Genomic DNA, 27208 nt, shown 5'->3' on the forward strand with positions numbered 1-27208 from the left:
TTTGCCAAATTATCTTTATTGTTGTGGTCTAAAAATATGTGTTTCAAGCTATACGAAATACTTTTTTTTAGTACAAGAGGTGGATATTTGACTAGCTATAGAACTGCAATGACTAACTAGCTAAGCGACCCTTACTCAAACAATATTTACCTATTTAGTAAGAGTTTAGTGCTTCAAAACGATACGTAAGTGGCAAATAGAAGAGCTGAATCACCAACCCTTCCATTGTGTTATATGTTTGTTTGAACAAATGTGTACTACAGATGTCGCGTAAATATTAAAGGAGTTGTATCTCATATATCAGCATATCAGCGCATTCTTCTATTTTTTCGAAAGGGTAACGCTCTCCTCAGAGAGATTTCAATCGAGTGGTTTACCAACAACCCTTTTCACGCTGTTACCCAACTATCTGTGACCCTCTCTGTTGTCACCCTCCGAGGACTAACATACGTGGATGGATGCCCAGGTTTTTCGAAATGGTTCTGGGTTTTGAGTTCTGAGTTCTGTTTGCAGGGTTCTGGGCTCTGGCATACCTGCCGCGTTTGTAACCCCGCCATTAATACTCATTAGTAGCCGAGGTTCGGCGTGTGCCTTTATCAGCCATTTAGCCACTTTGTGTAATCCCAGGGAGCACAAGAACCGCAACAAAATGCGTGTTTATTTGGGTGTGGGTCGCAGTTTGTTTTTATTTTTGTTTACTTACTTCTTTTTTTTGTCTATACTCTTAATAATATTAAAAAATACACCCAGGGGGACAACGATTCGGTTTGTTTGGTTAGTTTCGCTGATGGTTGTACTGTGGTGGTGGGTTGATGTATCTGACCGTTTTGCTGGGGCAGACGCATAAATTTCCTTTGTCTAAACCCCCAAGACAATTAGAGGCACGGCAGGGAAATAATGGCAGGGGCGGGGGTTGGTTGGTAAGAAGTGCAAAAATCGTTTTATATCCATTGAGAAAGACAATATAACAAAACACATACAACGCCAGTGACATGCGACGTTTCTCAAGTGATAAATGATGTCGCCCGTTACTTGCATTGCCTTTTTGAGTAACAGGCGTCTCTCTTCAGTTTGAGCCACGTTTATTTGCACTGTAAAATGGTTTTAGCATTTCAACTTCTACATATGTATGTGCCCTTTATCGTTTCCTCGGTTTTTGTGAGTGTGTGCCGGGCAAAATGAATTGCATGGCTTGTTTACTGTCATGTTAGCCAAACGAGTTGACAGGCGCAACGGCATTTGATTAGCCCTGAAGAAAAGGCTTTCCCCCTTAATACAAGTGGGAGCTACGCAGCAAATTGAAGTAGCTGTAGGCTCCACGGCCAATCTGCAAAAGGAATGGCTTGAATTCGATGAATCCAATATCGACTCGACAGCCTTACGTCGATGAAGGTTCTCAGATTCAAATCAACCAGCAGGGCGCGCATCTTCATCGGCCTTTGGGCATGCATCATCATAAAAACGAGCATTTTCTGCAAAGGCATTTCGAAGTTGTACCATCCGCAAGAAAAGTAAGCAAGGCTCAGTTCATCGTGCTGAAAAAAAGGGAATTTTTAGGAGGCTACTAAAAGGAAGTAAACAAAAATCATGCGAGTCAGACAATAGATTGCCATGGGCTTTTTTTCTCCGACTTAATAGTGCTTCATCCGACATGTGAAACCAATGTGAATGAATGTCAATTGAAAAAAAAGCGAGAATAAATTAACTTCTTTAGAGGAAGATTTTTTGTTAATATTTTATGATATTCTTGTTAGTATACCCACACATTCAACAATTAACGTGGCATGCCAATGATAAATCCACAGAATACCAGCCATCACAAACAGGTAAATGAACATGAAGAAGTAATCCATTTTGCTTGGAACCTAATAGGCCATATTAAATATTTTCTAAAACTATAAATTGGTAAATATGCAAACTTACGCCAACTGTCAAGGCAAAGAAGAGAAAGCATATGAGAACCGAGAAGATAATGAAATCTGCCATCACGGGCACGCAAATGAGATGCTGCAGTTCCTGGACAAATTTTCGAATCCTTAGTTGTTCCCTAACAAATTCCTTGAAGAGTTGCATTTGCCAGAAAGTTAACTCACTGCCAGTTAGATGATTAATTTCCAAGTTGGGATTAAGCCGGCTTATCTACTCAAACGCGAAATGTACAATAAATATATATAATAAGAAATAAAAATAACTATATTACATCCATCTCCTCCACTCGCTTTTTGAGTATCTGCAGCTTGAGGTTTACGTACTTCATGAGGCAAGTGATGAAGGTGTGCCACAATGGGATAGTGGTGATCCCCAGGCCCAGAGCATACCAAGGTCCCAAGTATCCAACCACGAAGTTATCGCAAAGTTCTCCGAAGGGAAACAGCTGGAAGAGCAGAATGGGCTGCTCCTCACCACGTCGCACTGCTGGCACATTGAAAACCGATTTGGGCAGAAATAGAGTCCTGTAGATGCAGTCCGAATAGGCCATTAGGCCAGCAATGACCGATGGCACCCAGATCAACAGGGTGATGGTGCGGGTATAGGCCTGAGTGGCGACCAGGAGTTCCATCTCCTGGTTATCCGCCTCGAGCATCAAGTTCTGGATATCCGAATGGGCAGCTCGCAGAAGGGCTATTACCTCTGGATAAAGATGCAGCATACTTTATCAAATGAATATATTAATATTATAGTTTAAACTCACTATCTCTTTGAACGTAGGCATTAAACGTGGCAATGGATACTGCGAAATACTGTACTGCGGTGGCGTAACTCGTGGCCCCATCATTGAGGTTTTCGTAACCACGAAACACTCTCGCCAGCATTAGAGCACAGCTTAGCCAAATTGAAGCCGTCAAAATGGTGCACCGTATGAGACTTAGCCAAGGTCTATTCTGATCCTTGGAGGCCACATATCCGTACCATTGGAAGCATCGCAGATGGGTTCCAAAGATGGGATCATCGAAGGTTGACGGCGAGAGCAGCAGATCCTTAACTTTGAACATGGTAACTGTTTGCAGCTGACCATTTTCTAGGTTCTTTTATAGGTTTTAAGGTGCTAAGTGGATTGATTAGCAGGGGACACGTTAAGTGGCAATAATTGAGCAATAATTGTCTCTGTTTACTGATTTAGCGACAGGTGCTGCAGTTCTGCATAGACGATTTGGTAATGTGCTAGGTGTAAGCCCTGCAGCCAGATGGCCTTCCATTATTTGTTGGCAAGTTTAAATTCGATTTGCATGTTACACTGTGCGGCACCCGAAACTTTGTCCACATTCAGGGGCAGCAATGTCAAATGTGTTTTGGGCAGCGTTGCATGCGAGTGGGTGAAATTTGCTAGTGAAATTAAACTTTTTCCCAACTTGTTCTGGCCACTTTTCGAGAGTGGCAAGCGGTCGGTGCAAAAGTGTAATCAGGTAATGGAAAACGAATAAATAAGATGTGAGTGCAGTCCTACTGGCTTTAATAAAATTAATTTTTGATCTCTGCTCGTTGGATCGAATTACAGGTGCACAAACCGAATGAGGGCCAGAGTCAATCAAGTGGTCAGATTGCGTAGCCAACTATCGACCAGCGACCCAAGTAACCTCACATGGCACCAAAGGTCCTTCCGGCAAATGGCATTCAAGGAAGATGAAATGCGAGCACCAAGAATCCGAGAGCCCGAGGCGGGAACTCAGAACTCAGAATCGGAAAACGAGAATCTCGATACGTTTTTGCATGTGACAATCATATGCAGGAGCTGAGTAATTCGCCAATATATACATGGGGCATCAACGGATATTGTATCTGTGGAGCGAAGCATGTGCGGCACGAGTGTGTCGTCTATTTCACAATTTGCATTTAATATCCTTGTGTGAATAATTTACAAATGCAATAAACGTAAATGCGTTGGAGGAAACGCACTCAGACATGGCTGGGTGCGAATCCCCAGTCCCGATCCCAGTCCATCTCGGAATTCGAGCCCGAATCCAGCATGGAAATGCTCCACAAGCTCCACGAGCTTCGGGAAAATGGGTTGTGTTGTGTTGTATTGTGGGGGAAAACTCAGAGCACGCATATTTGTATGTTGCATGTTTGCAACTGTCTCTCTGATGTTTGTGTTTGCGTTTGCAAATGTGTAAATGCATTCGCAGCTCGGTCGTATTTGTCTGTCTGCTGGCGTGAAATTTGCTGTAAGCAATAAGCCTTTGAGGATATTGAAAGTCACTCGTTTCTGGTATTTACTTATGCGTTTGTTTCATGCTCTGCTGCAAAAAGGGAAATGGGAAATCGGAAGGATTCGTAGGAGTATCTATCTATCTGTATTGGCCTGACTTGACTTGGCTTGGCTTGGTTTGGCTTGGCTTGGCGCTTTTCACGCCACATTTGCTGGGGCAGAGTAATCGGATATTAGCCCGCCTTGCTCATTGTTATGGCATATTTATTGGTAGTCGGAATTGCACACGATGCTGCGTTCAGTTTTGTGGTTAACTTGCAGCTTTAACTGCCCCATAACTAAGGGCTTTTCCCATCGAGAGCTCCTGTGGTCTGACTCCATTCCTTTTGACATCTTTGCGTGCTCTGTGGTTGCAATATCGGAATGGTATTTCCATATTTACTACGATTGCGGTTCATTTATAAGGACAAAAGTTCAGCCATTGTCATTTGAGCTTTCCGCTCAACAAGAGTATCGTAAAAATATTAATTATCCAACAAAGCATCTAAGTAATTTTCCTACTATATCATCGTAAAAAGAGTATCTAAAAGAACATCTCGTTTTCGCATGGTAATCCATCAACGAAGTATACTTCGCTGAAATCTTTTGCGAAGAACTCTGTAGCAACTATGCAACTTTGTTGGCCATGAATTATGGCCACATTTAACCTTAAATAAAGTCTTTTAAAAGTCCATAGACTTTAAGAGTGGGAGGACTTTACTTGAGCTTTTGGCGCCAACCAGCCACTAAATTGTTTACACGCAATTTCATCAAAACAATAAATCATGCAGTTGAATCGGCACAACAAAGGCGGCGACAACGACGACGTCCGCTTTCCCGCTTTTCCGCCTTTCCGCTTTCCCTTCACAGACGAACGACGTGACGTCAAGTTGACATTTGGTGAAAATCAAATCAAAAGCATTTTTCCGCACAGCGGAAGTGGCGCAAGTAGCAAGTCAAACTTGGCAAACACACATTTATAACGCGAGCATATAGTAATGGGACCCACAAACACAGAAATCCCCAAGTACATAAGTATATCCCCTCAACATAAACATAACATATATACATATATATATATAATACATATATGGGGTATATATTTGGCCTGACTGCTTGACGGCCAGGTCATCAATCGTGTGGTTGAAGGAAGGAGCAGCCGGGCAGGCAGCTTCAGTTGCGCCATTTTATTTAATTTATAAGTATAACATTTAATATTAATTATACGCCACGTAAGCTCATTGCGCACGGCGCTGAAAAGCCATGTCCTTAACTGTGTGTGCGAATGGGTGTGTGCGTTGTGTGCGATGTGCGATGTGTGTGTGTGTGTGTGTGTGCTTGCGGCAAAGGGGCCACAGGTTTTTATTTCGCTCATTAACTATGCACGTTTGTTGGCACTGCAATGGCCACAATGGTCAACATCGGTGGGCGACCAGGTCGAGAAAGCCAGCCACAGGAGCAGGACAAGGAGCAGCAGCAGGACCAGAACCAGGACCAGGAGCAGAGGTCTGGATTGTGAAACAGGAACAGCAGAAATTCCCATTTAACCCTTGCTTTTCACTTTTTCTTTGGTAATGCGCAAGCAAAAGAAAAACAACCGTGAGATTGCAGTATATTTGAGCGATAAGTTGAAAGCGGTACACCCTTTGTTGGAGCTCCCATTGTTATTGGAAATATTTAATGAGAGCCGTAGCGAAATACCTTTAAAAGTGTAAATACCCAATAAAACATTAAATAGAACTGTATACAAAGATTGAGTTAAATTTAAGGTAAAGAGCTCTAAAGATAAGAGTCTTGAAATTACTTTAAAATTTGTTAAAAAGTGTGCAAGCTGATAAAAACAGGTGATCTACCAAAACATTATAGAACTTTTAGAAAAATGTCTTCTTTTCTTAACAAATATTCACTAAATTAAATTAAATGCTGGGAAAGGTAAATGACTTCAATATCAAAGATATAGGGCATTTCCGCAAATGAAAGAGTCAACGCGCAGCGTCCAAGTAAAAGTCCATAATGTTTAAATTGTGGCTCTCTACAAAAGCGAGAAATCAGCACAGCGAGTTTTTATTTGCATTAAGAAATTATAATTATGGCAGCTGCCACCTACCACCTACCACGCCCACTTCTCCGCCACCTCTCCGCCCCTCATCGGCGTGTTTCGACCGCTTTTGGGGTTACTTTTGCCCTTTGCCGTAGTTTGTTGGCTTGTGTCTGACGGGTATACTGGTGTTCCATGGCTCCCTGGCTCCCTGGCTCCCTGGCTCCCTGGCTGCCTGGCTGCGTGGGGTGCACACTTTTTTAATTGAAAAGTGCAAAATAATGTTAAAGAAAAGTAAAAAGTAGTCGTGGCACAAAGTATACGCCAAGTATCCCGACCCCGTTCCATTACTTGCCCGCCTTCACCTCCAACCCCGCCATTTGGAATCCCGAGAGGCACGCCAACGCTGGTTTGTACTTGTGTAGGTGGGTAGCGCGTATTGTGAGCAGATGAATGCAGTTTGCTGCTTCAGTTTTTATCCTTTTGGTTTTATTTCACTGTGCCCAAGGGTTCGGAATGCGAGGAGCGCTGGGTTGCGTGTCCCGCTTCAAGGAGCCTTTCCAGGCATAAATTGTGGCCAGAAACGAGCGTGAGGATGGCTTGTTTCTTCTTGGGTTTTTTCCTTTTTTTATTTCTAAAGGTGTGTCCTGGTGACTCTGTGCATACCAGCTAAGGGTGGATTAATCGTTGGGGCAAAGTGGTCAGTGGCGAAATCTTACAACTTTCCAAAAGCCAGTTTACCGGCTAAGGGCGAAATCGTGAGAAATCAGTTTTAATCCAAGTTTATGCACGTACGTAAAAGAAGCCTTTGTTGTATATATTTTAAACTTTATGATTGCAGATTAAATCAACATGAAAATAAATACCAAGAGCTATTTAACTATATTTTGTATGTTTTAATAGTAACAAACAAATAAGCCAAACTGTGTAACTAAGTCACATTCAAAATCTTATTGACCAATTGAATAAATAAGCTTACCTCGAATCATTGGCTATCGATACTATTTGGTGGGGGCAATCTCAAGATATTTCCTTTGGTTAATCAGCTTACATAATAAGTTGCCTTTCCACACTCGGCCAGTTATCTAATTTGCAGTGCCGGAGAATCAACACTTTGTAAAGCTGCCATAACAAGCGTTAAGTGGATGAAAGCCAGCTTCCCATTTATCGGTAATTGCGTCGTTCGCTGCGATTGTCGGGGCGTTCCATCGTTCGCTCTTAGCTCGAAATGCATACAATTTGCGCTACTTATGCTAAAATCGCAGCTGCATTCCATGGCCATGGCCAGCAGTCATGGAGCACCTGGCTCGATGGCTGGCTTACTTGGCTGCTTGGCTGGCTGGAGTTCGACAGCGTCTTCAATCGACAAAGGCGGCAAAGGCCCAATGAAGCATGTAATTCGCCGAGAACTAGCGCTACAAGTAATTTCAAATTGATGGCGCGAAAATTACGACAAGCGCTGTGAGCCAAAGTTAGCAAGAAGCCCAAGTCTAGAACAACCGTTAGCAGCTATATAGCTCCAGATCCGCAGATCCCCCAACCAAGATGCACTCATCTGTGAAATGCAACTCGAAGGCGAAATTGCAGCATGCTGCATTTTATTTTGGTGCCCCGCAAACTTAATTGTGTGAGCCATCGACGACGGATGAAATTGGTTATGCCCCATGAGTCAGTGTGTGTTTGTGTGTGTGTGTGGCGCCTTTTAGACGGTTTAGTGCGCAAATTGGCCTACAAACTTGTCACCATTTATCTCACTCAGTGTCAGCGGCATCTTGGCGGAAGGTGGAGAGATCCTCCATACCATATACGTACCATATACTCGCAGCATATCCCAAACGCAAACTTATTCTTATTTCATCGCGCGTGCAAAACTTTGCCAGTCTGCCATAAAATGCGTGTCGAGAACACAAAATGACACTTAAGCGGTACGAGTCCTGTGCCCCTGACAATATTGAATATGCAGAGGGAAAAGCACCCACACACACACACACACACTCAATCAGGTATCATTTAGAAGGAACCATCAATCTTGGCATCATTCTCCGTCTCCGAATCCGACTTTATCTCGAGCGAAGTGCAGACGTACGCATAGATATTCGCTGGCGGCAGTGGCAAATGTATTTGGCAATGTTTGCCATTGTTTGGCCAACAATAACAATCGGTGACATCGATCAGAAGCAGTCGCCAAACAGCCCAAAAGAGCCCCAGAAACTAAGCTAAATGCGGCATCACTTGAGAAAAATGCCTCTTTTGTGTTGCATACTCTTGGGCGCCGGTGGAAATCGCTATGGAAACAGCATCATCGCTCATGATAGAAATCGTGATGACGAACTGGTATATGGTATAAGGTATAAGGGATGACAGTTTAAAGAAAAATGAAAGTGTTGTGCATACACTTTTGTTGCAAGTTGCGATGTTCGACATGCTCATCGATCTGTCAGTTGCATTCAAATTTGTATGTTTGTTCTAACCAAGCATGTATAGAGTGTTTTGTATCAAGGTAGTTGAATGCTTTTCAATTTATTTCTAAGTGCAGAAGAACTTGTAGAAAAAGTTATAACTATGTTCAGTTTAATACTTACACAATTCAAATAAAACAATACAACGACTTTATTTGATTATATTTATACATAGAAATTGTGCCTAAATTGGTTGCTCAAAGAGATTTGTGGACCATAATATTTGCATCTCATTTAGGGCGGAGCTCAAGCCGCTCTTGAAAACTTTTGAACCCGGGGAGTGAATGACACTGGCTCTGGACAATTTAGCATGGGTCACGCCCATGGAAACGTGCAGGACCTTCAGTTATTTGTGCGAGCTAAGCCCCCACAAGCATTCGAATTAACCCTTTGGTGGTCGCTGGTGGTGGGCCATTGACATGGCAGAGCTAGGGGATCCAAATGTACCAACATCCTTTCGGCTCGGCACGCGCTTTTGTGCGAAAATATGCAATTGAAATGTTAAATAAATAAAGGCGTAAATACTTGAAGGGTAAGCCAACAGGGCAACAAGAAGTGTGCACATCCCGGCACCGTTGGATCCGCCAGATACACAAAAGTGCAAATACATAGGGGGGCAGCACCATCACACCAGAAGACGGAGTACCAGAGTAAGCCAGCCCGTTATGCATTCCATAACTTTGCAGTCGTCGGCAGACGTTGACGCTGAAACGAATGAATGAAAATATGCAGGCAACGTGATTCCGCCACAGCCCCCAAATGCCACTCCCACCGCCCACAGACCAACACCCAACGCCCATTTTGCAACCTCGACCTCGACGAGGACGCCATATTGTTTGCGCGCCATTGGGAAACGTTACCGTTAGCCATCGCCATCAGCATCCGTTACCTTCTTCGCAGTTACCTGTTACACCCGAAGAATTGCTAAATGAAAAATATAATGATTAACTTTTTGAAATGAAATTTTAGCATTCTAGGTTCTAAGTTCTTGGTAGCACCAGTATATCATTTTATACGGTGTCTTTGTTTTGGAACCACGTATAGAATCTTAGAAACATTTTATCATTGAATCTAATCTACCAGAGAACCCAGTTTTTGCTCATTTACCTAGACTGCTATATTCTTAAAGTTTCCTTGAAATAATTTCCCTTTAATGTACATTTCTCTCTGTGCATTTGGTACCTGCTCGGCAACAGCAAAAGCGTTGGCAAAAGCAACATTCGTTTGCTGGTATTTTCTGTCGAGTTCAGCGTAAATTCATTCATTTCCACTTGAATTTACAATTATGCGAAACTGTTGTTGAATGGGTTTTGACTTGGCTGATGCCGAGCTGGGATTGGGGATTGGATTCGAGTGGGTGCTGGGTTTTTCGGGGTATTTCTGCATTTCCCTTAGTCTATCACGGTCTGTGCATATTTCCTGCTTTTGCCATTGGCAGCGGAGCGGCATCAGCAGCTTGGCTGTTTAGCTCATAATAAACTGCGGTCGGAAGGTGAAGTCGATGCGAAATCTGAATGCCAAGCAGCTCGGCTTCCTGGAAATTGTCAACAGCAGCGGCAAGGAAGCTAGTGAATAGCATGTTGTCCTGGCAACTTCATATTGGCCATCCTGCTCACTGAACTCCTGTTGGTATGTAATTAAGCTCATGACTTTGGGTGTGAAACTCACGGATTACAAGTGGAAAACTGTTCAAGCTGAGAAAAATATTCTCAAAGCTTAAATTTCAGTTTTTTTTGTTTGCCCGAAGCATTAAACTGTTTATTATTGTGTGTTTGTGAACTGTATTAATACAAATTTGTGCAAGTTTGTGTTTATTTAAATGCTAGTTCCATAAAGTTCAAACTTATTGTGCTCTGTGCACTAATTTCCACCCCTTTAAAAACGCAGCAAGAAGTCAAACATATTACGAAATACATAAATATTTATTGCGATAAAAGATATATACGCTTAGTTTCCAGATCTCTTCTTAGCTCGATAAGTTTGCGACTGGGCTCGAGAGCTCTTATCCCACGCAAAGTAACTTTTTAGCAACAACTTTTGCAGAAGCGGGCCAAAAACCATTTCAGGACGCAAACTTTCCAGCTGGCAGCCAGTGCAATTCAATGTCATATCCTTGAAAAAAGGGGTGCATAAAAGGCGAAGGAAGCCCGGTGGTCATAAAAAATCGGCAAACTAAAGTTCTGCTATTGAAAGTTCATCGATGAATGTGAAAGGATAACATCCACCTCCAACTGCAACTCCAACGCCAACTCCTTTTTCCCTGCAGCTTTCGATGTCCTGGCTTGTCGGCTGACTGGAAGACTTGCGGCGGCTTACAGCCCATTTCCTTTTGCCATTTTCAACATTTCTAGGTCCTTTTGTGCTCGGGCTCTACTAATTTCCTTCGGCCATTCCTGACAGTCCAGACACAGACATCCTTCGGCTGCATATCCTGGAGCCTGCTGCTTAGCCAACATTTGTATGTGGCCGATGCGTTGCCCGGTTGTTTGCATTTTTATTTGTATTTCATTTTCAATTGACTGGCAGCCCTTTACTCCTACCAACTCCTACCACCTCCTACCACCTGGAAGCTGCTCGGTCGGCTCTTTGTGCATTTCAGCCATTCATCAGAGTTATTTACTTTTTAACGAGTTGATTTCATTCAATTTGTTTGCCCAGGTTTCAGTGGCTATTACCGGAGCTGTCCAGGAAGCCCCTTGGCCTGAACCCCAACCTTAACTTTCCTTTAAGCTGCAACTGAGCTCCATTAAAGTCAGTCACCCAGTCAGCCAGCTGCTCCTTCTTAGCTTCCAATCTGTAGATATTCCGATACCATTGAACTTCTCGCGTTGCGCAATTTCGGCTCCCTTGTTATACCCGTTACTCGTAGAGTAAAAGGGTATACTAGATTCGTTGAAAAGTATGTAACAGGCAGAAGGAAGCGTTTCCGACCATATAAAGTATATATATTCATGATCAGGATCAATAGCTGAGTCGATCTGGCCATGTCCGTCTGTCCGTCCGTCTGTCCGTCTGTCCGTCTGTCCGTCTGTCCGTCTGTCCGTCTGTCCGTCCGTCTGTCCGTCTGTCCGTCTGTCCGTCCGTATGAACGTCGAGATCTCAGGAACTACAAAAGGTAGAAAGTTGAGATTAAGCATACTAACTTCTGAGACATAGACGCAGCGCAAGTTTGTCGATTCATGTTGCCACGCCCACTCTAACGCCCACAAACCGCCCAAAACTGCCACGCCCACACTATTAAAAAATTTTTTGAAATTTTTTCATTTTTGTATTAGTCTTATAAATTTCTATCGATTTACCAAAAAACCTTTTTGCCACGCCCACTCTAACGCCCACAAACCGCCCAAACCTGCTACGCCCACACTATTGAAAAATGTTTTGATATTTTTTCATTTTTGTATTAGTCTTATAAATTTCTATCGATTTGCCAAAAAACTTTTTGCCACGCCCACTCTAGCGCCCACAAACCGCCAAAAACTGTCAGTGCTGAAGACTCCTTCGCACTTTCACTAGCTGAGTAACGGGTATCAGATAGTCGGGGAACTCGACTATAGCGTTTTCTCTTGTTTTTCTTTTGGCCCCCTTATTTTACCGCCTGGTGCGAGGACTCCGTCAACTTTTTGGTGCCTTTCGGCGATGTTCGGTTTCAATAAATATTTTCACAATGAAGAAATTAAAAATTCCTTGGAATACAATATGTAGTAGCCTGCCACCCAAAAATCGCTGAGAATCCAGCCCCGGCAGCGTCTATTTATATATGAAAACTTAGTTTGTCTTCGATAACAAAAACATGGGGTTGCAGGGTTTTCGGGGGCAGTGCAAAGAGTGTCCCGACCCTGACAATTCGATTGAAATTGTTGCCGATGGCTATGATTTTATGAGTGCTCTGTTTGCCTTTTTGCCAAAGCGGTTCGTAATAATTAAATTGCTGGCATTTCGCAGATGCTTTGGGAATATTTCACAAATTAGCCACCAAAAAGGGTAACAGGGTCAAAAGGGAAGTAAATAAGTACGGGGTATATATAAGTGCTGTAGGGTATGAATGGCATGGGGTAGGCACTGTAAGATTGTGCCTTATATATTGTTTTAGGCGCTGTTTCCTTCGAAATTAAAAGACTTTACTGAAACCAATATATCTAGGTAAAAAAGGGATTACTTGCCGCTATTATCATATTATGAAAATCGATTTGTGTTTTCTTTTGAATTAAGGGTTTGGCTATATTAATTTCTACGGCAAGCCTTTATTGCTTTTGGACAGATTATGCTTTGCTTTTCTACCGACCGACTGCTGGGATTGTTGATCCCTAATGGGATCCCTGGAAGCAGGACAATATCTTGAAGGCGGTGTCACAGGCATTGGCGCCCTTGACCACGCTGCACCTGTCCAAATCCTTTGCGATGAGATCCTTAAAGCTCGTCTTCTCGTAGTAAGACTTAATCTTGTCGGTCAGCAGTTTGCCTGTAGAGTCCATGAATCCGGTCTTGACCAAAATGCACTGAGTGGAGCACTTCACATTGTCCTTGGCATCCTCGGCCTTCACCTTGCCCGTTTGCAGGTCAGCCAGATCCTGTGAAGTGACGCCGTTCTCCTTGAGGCAACCCATCACTAGTTCCTGGGACACCGATGTGTCTAGCTTGGGTTGTTCCTTTGCATCAAAATTTATATTCACACTAATATAGTTTCAGTGGTACAATGTAATAGCAAACTTACCGCCAAAATGCCTGAAAGGCAGCCGAGCAACAGAGTCAATGCGAAAGTAGCCCTCATTTTAGTTCACTTTTTCGTTTACTAATCGCTGGCTGAAATGACATCGGTTTTTATAGCAGTGTTGGCAGTTTGCGTGACGCTTTGCATTTGCCAATTCTTATTGTGCCGCATATTGATTATCACTAAAAGATGAGACGCATTGGTCACGCTGGCTGACTAACTCCAAAAGTTATTGCCACTGTCAAGGTGTCTAACCCAAAGGTCGGAATAATTACCGATAGGAAAGTCTCTTAATTTTCGCTTAAAATAGCAATGCATTCTCAGAAATCCATACAGCTGGACTGAAAGGTGCACTGCTCATTTAAAGTGGAAAGCTCTGAAAACCAAAATATAAATAATATATAAAATGTATTGCTTAATACTTAAAAGGTGTTTTTAATGCGTGCTTCACTTATTTTAGATTTTAAGTGAAATGAATTAAGCACTAATTAAGCTTGGCAGGGCATTAGAATGTCAGTTAACGAAATTGTTTAAATATTTTATAATTACTGCTGATATCTGCTTAATAATGCATAATTTATTGTTCATTTTCGGGTGATTATTATCGGCGTGCATTTGTTTAGAATGCTCAAAGGCTATTAACGTATGGGTCAACTGAACAATTTGCCAATTTACTTCATTGCAATTTGCGTTGAAAATACCTTGATTAATTTTCATGCTCACCCTAGTGCATATTTTAATTGGAACGAAAGGGATTCAGTGTCCCAATGGCAATGGTTAGATAATTCGGATATTTCGTAATTGCATTTGTACGGTTTTATGGTAATTGGCTTTTTTGCACAAGCAGTGCGGCTAATGTTGCTATAATACCTATTAGCACTATGAATATTATTATTATTATATATTTCATATAATATTCGCGTGGTGCGGACATTTTCATTTACCTTAATGCGTTTTCAAACGCTAATTGAAATCCTTTTAGAGTAATTGCAAAAAATGTAATAGCTCTCAGCGGGCAAGGAGCTGGCTTTAGTTGGCCGGTTAGTTGGCTTGCCATCTCACAGTTGGTAATTAGAAGAACAAACTTATTTGGTAAATTACTATTTAGTGGCCCCCTTTCGCATGGACCACTTGGGCCACAACATCTGCGGTCCACAGAACGTAGTTTTTGGGCTTTGAAGTTGCGGCCTTTGAATTGCGCCAAAGGACATTCGAACAAATGGCATCCTTTTGAGTGTGTTTGTAGGTGTGTATCCGTGTGTACACACTGCAATTGCTGTCGAAACATCAAAGCTATGCGAGTTTTCCAGTTGACTTCATCAGTAGATTGTGTGAAGTATGCCAAAAATGTGTTGCCAGCGCTCGACTCGACCCGTTTTTCCCATTTTCCTCCGCCCGAGCGAGTAGTTCGTCCAATCCCGCCTTAAAGTTGCTCTTTAAGCCCCTGGACGGAATGCGGCACCATTTCTCCGGACTCCGAAGTCCGGACTCCAGGCACGTGCACTCCCAAAACCGGAAGGAACACGCGCCCAAGTCCGGACTTCGAAACGCTAACGCGATTGCCCCGGTGAAATCCAGTGCGCATGGTAAAATAATATTGGCCAAGCTTTTAAAATACATTTTACATCTACTTCAGTGTAATTGACGCGTGGCCTTTGTGATATAGTCGCGCCAAGGAAATTTGAGATCGAAGGCTCATCAAAAGAGCGATTCAATTAGTTTAACGCACCAAGGGCATTAGCAATATTGCCAGCGACCGAGGTTCATCTTACACCAGAAAATGTTGGGCTAATTGAAAACTTAATTTACAAAAAAAAATATCTTAGTCTATATAAAATACAAAATAAACAAATTTAAGAAAGAAAGTAGTTGAGAAATGAAACAGCAAACACGTTATATTTGATATATGACTTAAGCTTTATAAAGCGAAATATTAAAATATTAAATGTAAAATATAGTTGATATATGACTTAAGCATTATAAAGCGAACTATTAAAATGAACTGAAAAATAAGAATGCAATGAAATGAAAACCTGTTTTGCTACTTGAAAATTCCCCTGGCTGTTCGGTGTTTCCATTTCAAGAGCCTACGCAAAAAGTGCGCAATCGAAATAACATAACTCACCTGGCCGCAGGACCTGTGCTGCCCACCAACTTAACTGCTCCTGCACCCAAAGCCACAACTTCTGGCACAGGATAAATATGAAATGCAGCCAGGCATAAGAAGCCAGCACAGACCATTGACAGCCAGAGTGGCAGCAAAATAGGGGGGGGAATGTGTGGGTGTTGGGGTGTTTCCCCGATTTGTCCTGCTGTTTAAAATAGCAAACTAGACCAGGCTCCTAATATGTCCTCCGGCTTAGCGCCCATGTGTGGGCGTGGCCGGCTATTGTCTGACTACGGCTTTACAACTCATAAACAGCAGACTGCAGCCCACTCCTCTCCCCCTCGCTGGTAATAACAGTTTAAGCTCGGGGCTCTGTCCAAAAATTGTCCACATCTCGTTGTTTAATTTTTTTCCTTTTTTTTTTCGTAGACCCACCCTCTGTTTGCTGCTTGATAACAAGCATTTTTACATGTGCTAAAAAAACAGAGAAACGGCCTAAATTCGGGGGGGCGAAGATGGAGCTGGCCTGAGGCCCATCCCCAATGGGCTCTTCCAATTTTTGGCCTGGCTGCATGTGCGTTTATGACTTCATAATGGCCAGAGATGGGGATCAGCTACAGCAGGAAGCAGGGAGCATCATCTCACCCCAAGGATATGCGCTGCATTGCGGGGTGGTTGCTCCTGCTCCTGCTCCTGTTCCTGATCCGGATTCCGCCGCTGCTCCGTCCATGGATTTGCGTAGGCGTGGCGTTAACATGCGACTAAGTCCTTTTATATCCCGGAGCATTCGCTTAGGCTTACGGCTCAGCCTCAGTTTTCATCTATCCAACTCCAGCTTCAGCTTCAGTTTCAGTTTCAGCGTCAGCTTCAGCCACGGCTACATATCTTGGGTCTTAGACCATCATCAATTGCTGTCCCCATGGTGTAGTTAGGCCCGTGGCCCGAAACCCCGGTACCCCGGCTTATATAGGCCAGCAGCAGAATTTAATGCCGACCTCTGGGAGCTATTGCGGCCAGGCCAGGACCAATGGCCCAGCAACAGGAGCCTCACATCGCATCACATCGCCATTGCCGTGGCATGCAAGTTTTATGCTCATGTGTGTGCTCTGTGCCCTGTGTTTTATAAACAATTTTAAATTGCTGGCACCCACCCCCCCACCGAAAATGAGGAGGAGGCTTTTGCTCCTTTGTAGGCAAATTGTTTTATATGTGCGTTGGCTGCTCTGCAGTTTATTGGCCAGTTTCAGATTGACGGTATGTTTTTTGGGGGCCGCATAACTTTGCATAATCCCAGCGAAACTGAAACTATGTGGCTACACAATGCGCCACATTAACTTGCAGCCCCCGGTGGCACTCACACATTGTGGTGTATTGGCTATATAAATCTCGGCAGGAGCTGAATAAAATCCAAGAAGATGTGCAAAAAATTAGAAATAAGCGCAAAATAATATACCATGCAGCGCGCCAAAGTCTCAAAAATAATATAAATAGCAAAAAACAAAAAAAAACGAGAGTTAAACAAAACACAAACAGAGAGACAAACAAACAGCCGTCGTAGCCGTGGATACGGCAATGCGCCATGTGGCACACATGCTGCACCACTCAACCACTCAGCCACCGAGTCACCCATGCCACCCGAATCCAAACCACCCATCCCAGTCCCAGTTCAAAATCCGTGCTCCACCTTTGGAAGCAACCGGCAGACCGCATGATTTCATCTTTCGCTTTCGTGCAGACAACTTTCGCGAGGAATCCACGGAGCGCGGAATGTGGAGATACCCTTTTGCAAAGGGAAAGTAAACTCTACTAGTTTTACTCTTAAGCACATTTATAAATAATATTAATATAATATATAAAAAACCATATAATTTAAAAGCACTATAAAGGTTTGCGAGTCCATAACATCGATATTGCTTTATATCGGAATAGAAAAGGATATAGTTAAGGATAGTGCTCTTCATCTAGAGTATCCTAGCCTCGTTCTTTGGGAACTGGGAATACGAAATTCATTTTTTCATTAAATTCGCCTAAGCAAATGCTAGCCCTGCCATAGAAAAGAGTATGGGAGAGATGATTTATGGAGCAGACTTCATAAAGTTCATAAATGTCGCGGCAAGCAGGCGGTTCGCAAAAAGAGGTGTGTGTGCGTGCGCCACTGCCAGTGTGTGTGTGCGTGTGAGTATCTGTGTGTTGGTGAGACAGACACTACAACAACAACAACAAAAGCAACATTAGTAACCACATTCATGCATTTGACACTTTCACCTAGCGGAAAAAAGGGAGAGGAATAAGCGGGGAAGGGGCACAGTTTTGCGCATTTAATTAACTAAAATGCTATAAATATGATTTTAAATTAATTTACTTGCGTGAGTTATTATATTACAAAATGCACGCTGTGCTCGCATTGGAGTGGCTAATGAAAAGTCAAGCGAATTGCGGCCTAATGGAGGATGTTTTTTGCCTATGGGTGGCCGACCTAGATGAAAACTGGCAAAGTGCCATCTTGTGCTCCAGATTTCTGGAATCTAGATTTTCGCAAATTTATTTACGCCTTTGATATGCATTTATTTCTGGTTTTGTAATAATTTATTTCCCAATTTCGCGTTGATCTCTCCATTTTCTTTGGCTGCAATTTTGCTCTGTGTTTTCCCCAATTCAATCTCCATCTTTCAGTGTTATGGCAGGGCCAAAAAAAAATAACAGAAGGAGGCTAGCAACCATCAGAAACTAATTTCGTGTTGCCCATGGATCCTGGCACCTTACACACTTTCCGATGTCCTTGTCCCCAGACGAAACCGATGGCGCAAAGCTGCCAACCGCATTTGAGCCGCCGTCGGGCGTTTCGGAGGGTATTAAATTGTCTGGTCGCATATCGCGGCGTAGTCAAATTTCCGCCGTACAGCCAAACACTCCCGAAAGCCCACGAACACTCACGTGAAAAGCCAGGGGCACAGTGCCGGGGCAATTGCAATCTCCAATTTCAATCAAAAAACCGCCGGGTGGCGGATTTGAACGCCCTCAGTTGCAGATGCAGTTGCAGATGAAGGTGCACAGCCAAAAAGTTATATGCACTCAAATTTTGATCTTAAGAAGCAGGTGTAAGGTATACTAATTGGCTGAAATTTGGCATACCCTGCAGTTAGGAAACGCTGATAGTTTTATGATAGAGAAAGATGCGTTGTTTGATTTCTCTCAGTGCACCGTTGCAGGTGCCTCGGATGCGAAGACCCCAAAGCTTCTCCGAAATGAAAGTCAATATAAAGGTTGATACATTGCGCAGCGGAACTGAGTGGAGCGGAACCTTTGATGCGATGCATCAGCCGGCTGCTGACACACCAGCCAGCTTGATAAGCCGTCGAGCAGTCGATGAAATGGCGGATTGAACTCCTGCGCTCCTTTTTCGTCCTTCGGATTGCCACTGCTGTAGAGGGGGGAAGGAAGAACATCAATTTGGAGAATACTTCCACTGCGACAGAGCATTTTATTAGTCAGCCCGAAATGGGGATTCCGCAATATGTAAGTATATGCGCACTTCTCTGTCATGGCCATAAGCCTGCCTGCCAATTTGGCCTGATTTGTCAGAATTGATTGCACTAATCTTAGTGGCAACTTTCTCAGCCCCATTGACAGGCTGTCCCAATAAAAATGAGAAGCTGATGATGATTAAAACCTAATTATACGGCAAAAAAAGGAACGAATTTCCAATGTGTTTTGAATATTTATGAATTCGTTAGGGAACCTAAAAAACATTTGCCAGCCACACCCACAACAACAACAGTGATAAGTTTGCCAAGACAAAACAGGGAGAACGATACCGTCGACCAAAAAAAAAGTTGAGAATGTAAAGGCGAAAAATATTGTCAACAAAATTGTGTTGTTTGAAAAGAAAGGAAACGAAAAAAGTGGAAGCGTCGAAAAAATTAAGCGGAAAAGGCAGCAGAAAATATCACGTAATATAAAAACCACTTTGATGAATACGCCGTGTGCATATAAAGCAGCTTTCAGTCCTGAGAGCTTCACAGCACAAAAGGGGCGCGAAAGTGTCGCCGTTGTGGGCGTGTTCCCCGCAGGGGGCGTGGCCCTGGAGGCGAGACTTGGCGCCGCCTTTTGTGAGGCAAGACGTAGTCCTTGCGATGCACGAGCACTTGTTGTGCTTGGAGGCAGGATGTTGTGGCGGCTTACGCGGCGTATGCGTAACGACATTGATTGGCCGTGGATTGAAGTTTGGCGGCAATGAGATAAGGAATTACTTACGTATACGTTAGGTATGCATCAAATATGCTTATAATTGTAGGTAAGCGAGATTTTCAGGGGTTAGCATAAGCAGCAGATAAGTTGGGCTGAAGAAAAAGGAAGCACATTTATTTGTGTAGGTTTCTAGGATTTAACTAAATGCATTAGATATAAGACTGTGAATTTTAGAGCAGGCCTAAATGTCAAGTAACTGGCAGAGATCATTTCAACTAAGCCAATCGTAAGTAAAGTGTTATCATTAGAGAGAGATTTGCCCAACCTCTACGACTGTAATTTCCATAATCAAATTGCCCAACAAAGTGCCGTGACCCCCATACACACACTTTGCGATCCAATAAAACCGAATGAGTTGAGGGTTGGGTTTGGTCATAGTTTGGTGCGATATGCACATCTCGCTGGCCAGAACGCAGCCTCATCAAAAATTCGAAAGCAATCAGCTCAGAAATCACCTCAACGCCAACCTACAATCTCCCCGGAGGCAACACACACTACTTAAAAATTCCACCTGCTCATAAATTGGCCCACCACCCCCCTCCCCCCCAAAAAGAAAACGGATATGCAGTGGGGAAAAAGGACACGAACTCTGAAGGGAATAGATGAGGTTGGGGTAGCTGTGTGTGCCCCCCATTGCCATTTCGGGTTTCAGAAATATGGCAAACAATTATGCGCTTGAGTTTTATTACAAATGCCCGGCAGTTAAATAAGCTCCTGGATGGGGCGACATTGCAGGCGATAATAACCACGTTCCACATGCATCCTGGAAACACCCCAACGACTAGCCCAATGCCACCCAACACCACCCAATGCCACCCAACACCCACCGAGTGACAGGCGAAAGCGGAAGCACAGGAAATTTGTACCCTTTTTCCTTGCAGCTCGGCGGCATTATCTTAAAATAAGTAAGCTATATAAGTATGCATATCGGGTGGTGCCCGTGGAACGGGTTGCGTTTCGTATTACGTCTTGGCCTGGTGGACATGTGACTACATTCGACTTTGCCTTTGCCTTTGCCATTCGCCTTTCGCCTTCTGCCTTTGGGGCTGTCTGCAGGGATACCCAGCCCCACCCCCCCACACTTGCGCATATTTCAACATGATACGACAGCTTGACAACATTAAATTTGCATTGCTCTTGCCGGAGTTTGTTTATGGAAAAAAGAAGGGGGAGAAGAGCTTGAAAAGCTGGGGGGAGGGCGTAGGGAATCAGCCAACATATGGCAGGGCAACCAATACCCCGCATACTTGCTATATATACAAATGCAATTTGATGTCTGGCTCGCAGCCCCACGGAACCCATCCTTTGGGCTTGGCTACAATTAAAGTGATTGAAAAATATTTTCCAAGCCATTTTGTGCGCCAAAGAAAAGGCAAACGAGCTTACGTTTTACCATCGGAGCTACCCTGTTTTGGGCGGGGTAGTCGGGGCTTCTGAGGGTATCGAGTTACCAGCAACTTGATGTTCGCGCAAATGAAAATGTATTTTTAATGTTAAATATATTAAGCTAAAAGAATACAGAACTAAACATAAATATGCAGTTACAATAATAATATTTTTTAGATGGTACTTAAGTTTTAGGAATTTCTTGTGGCACCTTGAACATTCATTTCTAAGTAATAACTTCATGTGCACCTAATATAAATGTTAAACATTTAATATTTGTTGAAATTCAAACATTATTTTCCAGGATATCACCTAGAAGACTACTTTTAAGACATCCTCTCAATGTTATTTTTTCAGTTGCCTCTGCGAAATTAACTTGCCGAAGTGCACCCACGCACACACACAACTCAACCGAACACAACTGGCCTGTTCTGGGTGCTGTGTTCTGGGCTTCTGGTGGTCGAAATGGATCGGATGGCAGGGGTACTGGGATTGAGATGGCAAATGGGTCTTCAGAAGTTGTTGCATGCATTCAAGCGCAAAGTTGCAGATACAAAATTGGTTAGCAAGTGGCAAAAAGTGATTGGCGGGCGCCCATCCAGCGATTCGCGGAGCGGCCTTTTTGACATAAAGGCCAATTATGTTAAAATGTTGGCGGGGCAGAAAAACCGAGAGTTTCGAACAAAGTTCAGTTGCGACGCGACAATTCCGTTTACTGACAGCTAATAATGCGGCAATAGCTGCAAGGGTCCTTCGCCGATGTGCTGCGTATGTCCTGTCGCGATTTCGATGCCGCTGCCCCACAAAAACCCCTGCCTCGAGTTGCATTGTCAACGCGTTCGCCTGATGTACGGCACATCCTGTGTCAGTTCCGGCCGTGCACGCGACAACTTTCCTTTCCAACCTCGGTCTATTTCCTCGTAGACCCCTCAGATTTATACCGACGAACCCACACCCATATCCACTATCCATTTCCCGCCCGTCACTAAAAGGCCGGGGCGCAAAAAGTTCGCGTCACACTCGAATGCATCCCGTAGCCCAGTGACAATAACTCAAATGCCAAGGGGGTTGGGTTCCGTAACCCCGAAACCCCGGGTCCTGGAGTCCTTGTGCCTGCGTCCTGCAGATGGACCCATCGCTTAGCAAATGACTGTGATTTCCAATTTTTTCTGCCGCATTTGAGCCGAGTTGAGCGCGTCCCGTGATTAATGTGGTGGATGCATTGTGGTAGGAGCAATTAGAGCACTGACAAGCCCTCCAAATATCTTTACAAGCTCTCCTCTCAAAGGGGATCAAAAATGCTAACATCTGTGCCGACAGGCGATGGTGTGTCAAATGGGACTAAATGGTATGTAAAATATGATCACATGATTCGGAAATCAAATTTATTAGGGCTATAGTGCAAAATGGTTACTAGCTTTGTAAATATGTACATCTTGCAGTTCCAAATAAATTAAATTTGAAACTACTTTGGAATTTCCACACAAAGGATAAGGATTTTATTAACTGGTCAGAACATTGCATTGATATGCTCATCGATATATATTAATCCAATTCACTTAACTAGAAGAATAATAGATCGCAATGATTTTAGTGCCATGTATGATTAATGAAAATTGTGAGTGCTAGGAGGCGCCAGACAAGAGATGCTGCAATTCCCAACGCCATCATCCACAACTGACACTTTGGAAAAATTAAACTACGCCAATATTCATGCTGTGCATAGGGCAGAGGAAAGTAGAGGAAAAATGAAAACTGAAAACTGAAAACACTGAGCGACCATTGAAAAGCCAGAACCCCAAAAATGCAAAACCCATTTGCGAGTACAACGCAAAGTAACAACAATGGCAACAACACGACTCGCATTATTCCCTTGGCGTATTTTTGGTGTGTGTATTTTTTAATCAAAAGCCGCAAATTGCCGCAACGCAAAAAATGACAATCAACCACCCCCAGGATGCCACGATGCCAGGATGCCAGATACCATATTCCAGAACCCACAGCCCACAACCCAGATCCCAGATCCCAGATCCCAACTCCCAGTTCGCAGTTCCCTGAAACGGGAACACAGGAACAGGATCTACAGCCAGGCCCAAAGCGCAGACAAAGTGCCAGTGACTCCGAGTCCCAGACTGCTGTCCAATACATTTAACGCCTGGCCCAACTATGAAAAAGAGGAAAAACTCTGGAGCGGGCACCCAAATAATACGACGAGCGGAAAAAAAAAAAAATTAAAATGACGAAAGAAAAGCGTTGGAAATGGCTCTGACATGTTGCCTTTGACATGCATTTGACATTTGACAGATCGCGCATACGGGGGACGCAGGGGCGTTTCAAATGAAATGACTAAATTATGTGCAAAGTGGTGGAAACTGGAAACTGGAAAGTGGAAAGCCGGCAAAACTGTAAAATTAAAAATGCGTTTCCCAGGTAGAACGAGGCACTTTTTGTGCAGCCACTCGAGCGTCAACATTTAACTGTCATAACTGACAAGGCGGGGTTTTTTCGGTTTTCGGTTTTCCTATTGGTATTGGAAATAAAAGTGCGATTCGGGTGGCTCAACGAAATTGCCTTTTGGCGGTATCTGGTGCGTCTTCAAATTTCTTATCTGCCGAGTGCCACTTGAGGTCCTGGCTTAGGGCAACCCTTTGGTGGAGCAGTTTGATTGACAGACCGCAGCAACCACCAAAGGCTGCCACATCACCATCATCATCGTCCTGCGAGTCGCTCTCTCATCGCTGTCCGTCCATCGTCTCTATTTGAGTTGCATATTTGCTCATTAATAGCGATAAGCGCGTTAAAGTTGCCGTTAATGCGCACCACAAAGATATCCAAACGTTCAATCCAAATCCACAGTGGTTTGGGTTACCAATCATAATTATATTAATCTACTTTGCTACAACATACATACAAAACTAAATACTATATTAGAAAATTAGTTTTAGTTTAAGTTTCGAGTGATATCACTATAATTTATGATTTTTTATATCACTATTTAAAGTGCGCAGAAGTATACTTTAATATTATATATTTCATATATTTTCATATATTCATTGAATATTTAAAGACACTATTGAAACTGCTGTGTAAATCATACCAATTTTTGTGGCAACTAATTAAAGCTATTGAAACTACTTTGTTCTTAACCCACTGTGCATTGTGGCCGGCATCCACCCCCGCTTAACCCTTTGTCGGCACGCACTCCGCACGCAATTCATTAAATTGAAATATTTTACAGATCGATCATTCCGGCGCGCAGAAGTCGAGGTCCTTTGTATGCGTTGGTCCTGCTCCTGCCGGAACAGCCCATCCTGCTCTCCCGCAGACAAATATGCAAGCCTTTTAGGCACCAATTATTGTATGTGGCCTGGCAGCTTACCCCTTACCCCTTACCCCTATGCCAAGAGCCCAGTATATAGAACCCCGATCCATTCGCCCCTTTCCCGCATGTCTATTAATCTCCTTTATTGTTGTTCAAAGCGCACGGAACACTTGTGCAAATAGGAAAGACGACTCCAGTTTTTGGGCATGTGCAAAGTCAATGCACAAATATAATGACAGAGTTTGGGGTCTGCAAGGCTTGGCTTGGATTTTGGATTATGGCAGGGGGTTGGCGGGGGAGGACGAGTGCAGGCACAGTTTCCACAGCGCTCAAAGATGCCGCGCGTGTGTTTTGGACACGCGTGCAACAAAAAGGGGGTGGCGTCCTTGGTGGGAGCACAACGGCGAAAGGGGTTGTGCGATCTGGGTGAGTGATGCACGGCGCCGAGTGGGGTTGGCATGGCATGCTGAAGGTGGAGGTGGAGGTGGGTGGAGGTAGGTGAAGGTAGGTGGAGGTAGGAGGAGGTGGGTGGAGTGCGTTTCTGTGGCATGCACATCTTTGCTGATTGCATTCCCCGCTGCTCGGCCTTGCCCACTCACCTTGTTTGTCGCACAGCATGGGCTCCTGCCCATGGAAATGCTGCCACTCCACCCGCACCATCCTGAGGACTCCTCATCCTGCCGAGCATCCAACTCCGCACCCGTGTCCTTTACCACGTGCAGCGGCTACGTGCCGCCGTATTGATGTGGGTTATTGTTATAGTCCATGCGCTGTTATTAACGTTGGGCACAAATTGGTTCGAGATTTGAATGGTGCAAAAATGCGACGCGATGGCCGTTGCAATGGCCGCTGCACACAGGGAACAAAATGCACCGATGTAAAAAAGTAATTGCAATTTTACAGTGCAATTAAACTGTAATTAAATTTGGTGTAATTCGTTGATTAATGGTTGTGTTTTAGTTTATCGATTACTAACGATTTAAGTGAGTAGTTCAATTTTAAATGCTTTTAATGAGTTTAGATCAAAGTTCAGTAAAAAGCTGTCAGACATTTGAAAGCTAAAGTTGCCTTTGCATCTTGAGATGAAGTATCTCTAAGCTTTTTTATGCTGTGCATATGCATCACATGATAAATTAGATAAATCTGGCAAAGGTCTTCTATTTAAAGTCCTTCCTTCTTCTCTTTAAATTTTCATCTGGTATACATACATCTTTGTAACTTCACTCCCAACTTGAAGCGTCTTTGCCCATTAATTACGTTTACATACATGAAAAGGACTGGGCTTATTATATTATGGTATTTTGCCAGTATTAACCCGCCCATAGGCGGTGATTCTCCAATTTATTCTCGAATACCACATGCCAGGATGGCTAGGATTACACACCAGCACTTCCAAAAGGCATTTTCCCACAGGCTGCGTTGACATTCGTTGAGTCCCCATATGGGAGATGGAAGATAGGTGAAATGTGCTACGCCCTAATTTCAGTTTCCATTTTTTACGGATCTCTCTGCCAGCTCTTTTCGAAATTTTCAAGTGATTTAGTGCAATTAGTATAATTAACACAGCACGTAAGACGAGACTGAGGCGGCATTTGACAATGACAATGACAATGACTATGAAATGGTAAAGGGAAAGGGAAAGGAGGGAGATGTGTGCCATGTGTGCCAAGACGAGTTCGAAGGATATCCTTAATCCGGCATATGTTGCTGCCTGGAGCAGCAAATGATTCCCTGGAAAAATGGTAAGAACAGAAACCTATTTATTTTCTTCTTATTTTATGCGTTGATTGAGAGTGAGTGAGAGTGAAAAACCGAGTTTTAAGCCGCTGAAGGCACAGTTTTCACAAAAAGTTCAATTTTTAAACTCTTCTCAGCCAGCAGCTCTGGCCTGCCAATGCATAATTGAATGTGCAGCCCAATTACTCCTTGGTCCAGTCGAGTGTCCGATGGAATCACAACTTCTGGCTTTTCAGGGCGAGCTTTCAGTTTCCTGTGCGTCACAAAAGTCAACACTTTAGTGCAATTCGGAGCAATTAACATTGGCAGTAAATATGGAATTTGCACAGAAATGCCTACGAGGCAGTTGCAGAGGTAGAGAGCCAGCTACCTGCCACATCCTGCAACCAGTCAACTTGATTTGCATAAAAGTCGAAAGGGGAAACAGGATGCAGTAGCCTAGTGCAGAAATCGGAACTCCTCGACAACTCGAGCCTTGGGGGGGAACTTAAGTTTACCCATTTGCCATGCGTGTGCTTCAGTTGGATCTGAAAAACATACTTACGAGTTTATGCTGGGAAAAGAGGAGTAGTAAGTTGCCTTGTGCGTGCTCGTCAATGACAACTGGAAATTAGTTTAATAGTCCAACTTGATGGCGAAGGCAAAGGTAAATACTCGTATACTCGTAGGGACAGCATTTGTTGATATAGTTATGGCGTTATTTTATTGGTGTGCACACATGAGTGAGTGTCCACAGAACCAATAAATGTGATACGTGCAACTGTTAAATTGAGTTAATCACACAAGGTACGAGTCACGGAGACCCTCAATCAAAATCGACTAAGAAAAAGTGACAAGAATGAGTTGAAATTAGCCTAATAAGTTAGAGGCAGTAACTTGGCACAGAGTAATCACATAAATAAATAGAGCATAAATCGAATTAAGCTTCAGCAGCTGCCAAATAATTGTCATTTCGCCGTTTGTTTGACCAACTTTCCATCTTTTAAGCCGCAGCAAAAAATCCGAAAAATCGAAAAT

General features: G+C 43.5%; 2 protein-coding genes across 2 annotated transcripts; both read right to left on the bottom strand.

The window, feature by feature from the left end:
• Nucleotides 1-1270: 1270 nt before the first annotated feature.
• LOC122614858 (odorant receptor 56a-like) lies at nucleotides 1271-2993 on the bottom strand. The gene is made up of 6 exons (XM_043789533.1): nucleotides 2693-2993; nucleotides 2201-2631; nucleotides 1924-2139; nucleotides 1764-1865; nucleotides 1383-1535; nucleotides 1271-1327 (listed from the first exon to the last, which is right to left on the bottom strand). The coding sequence occupies exons 1-6, from the start codon at nucleotides 2991-2993 to the stop codon at nucleotides 1271-1273; spliced, it is 1260 nt and encodes a 419-aa protein (XP_043645468.1).
• A 9911-nt stretch (nucleotides 2994-12904) lies between these two features.
• LOC122614004 (general odorant-binding protein 56h-like) lies at nucleotides 12905-13535 on the bottom strand. The gene is made up of 2 exons (XM_043788455.1): nucleotides 13395-13535; nucleotides 12905-13329 (listed from the first exon to the last, which is right to left on the bottom strand). The coding sequence occupies exons 1-2, from the start codon at nucleotides 13449-13451 to the stop codon at nucleotides 12988-12990; spliced, it is 399 nt and encodes a 132-aa protein (XP_043644390.1). The 5' UTR covers nucleotides 13452-13535; the 3' UTR covers nucleotides 12905-12987.
• Between the last annotated feature and the right edge of the window lie 13673 nt (nucleotides 13536-27208).

This window comes from Drosophila teissieri, chromosome 2R (assembly GCF_016746235.2).
Source record: "Drosophila teissieri strain GT53w chromosome 2R, Prin_Dtei_1.1, whole genome shotgun sequence".
Classification (NCBI taxonomy): domain Eukaryota; kingdom Metazoa; phylum Arthropoda; class Insecta; order Diptera; family Drosophilidae; genus Drosophila; species Drosophila teissieri.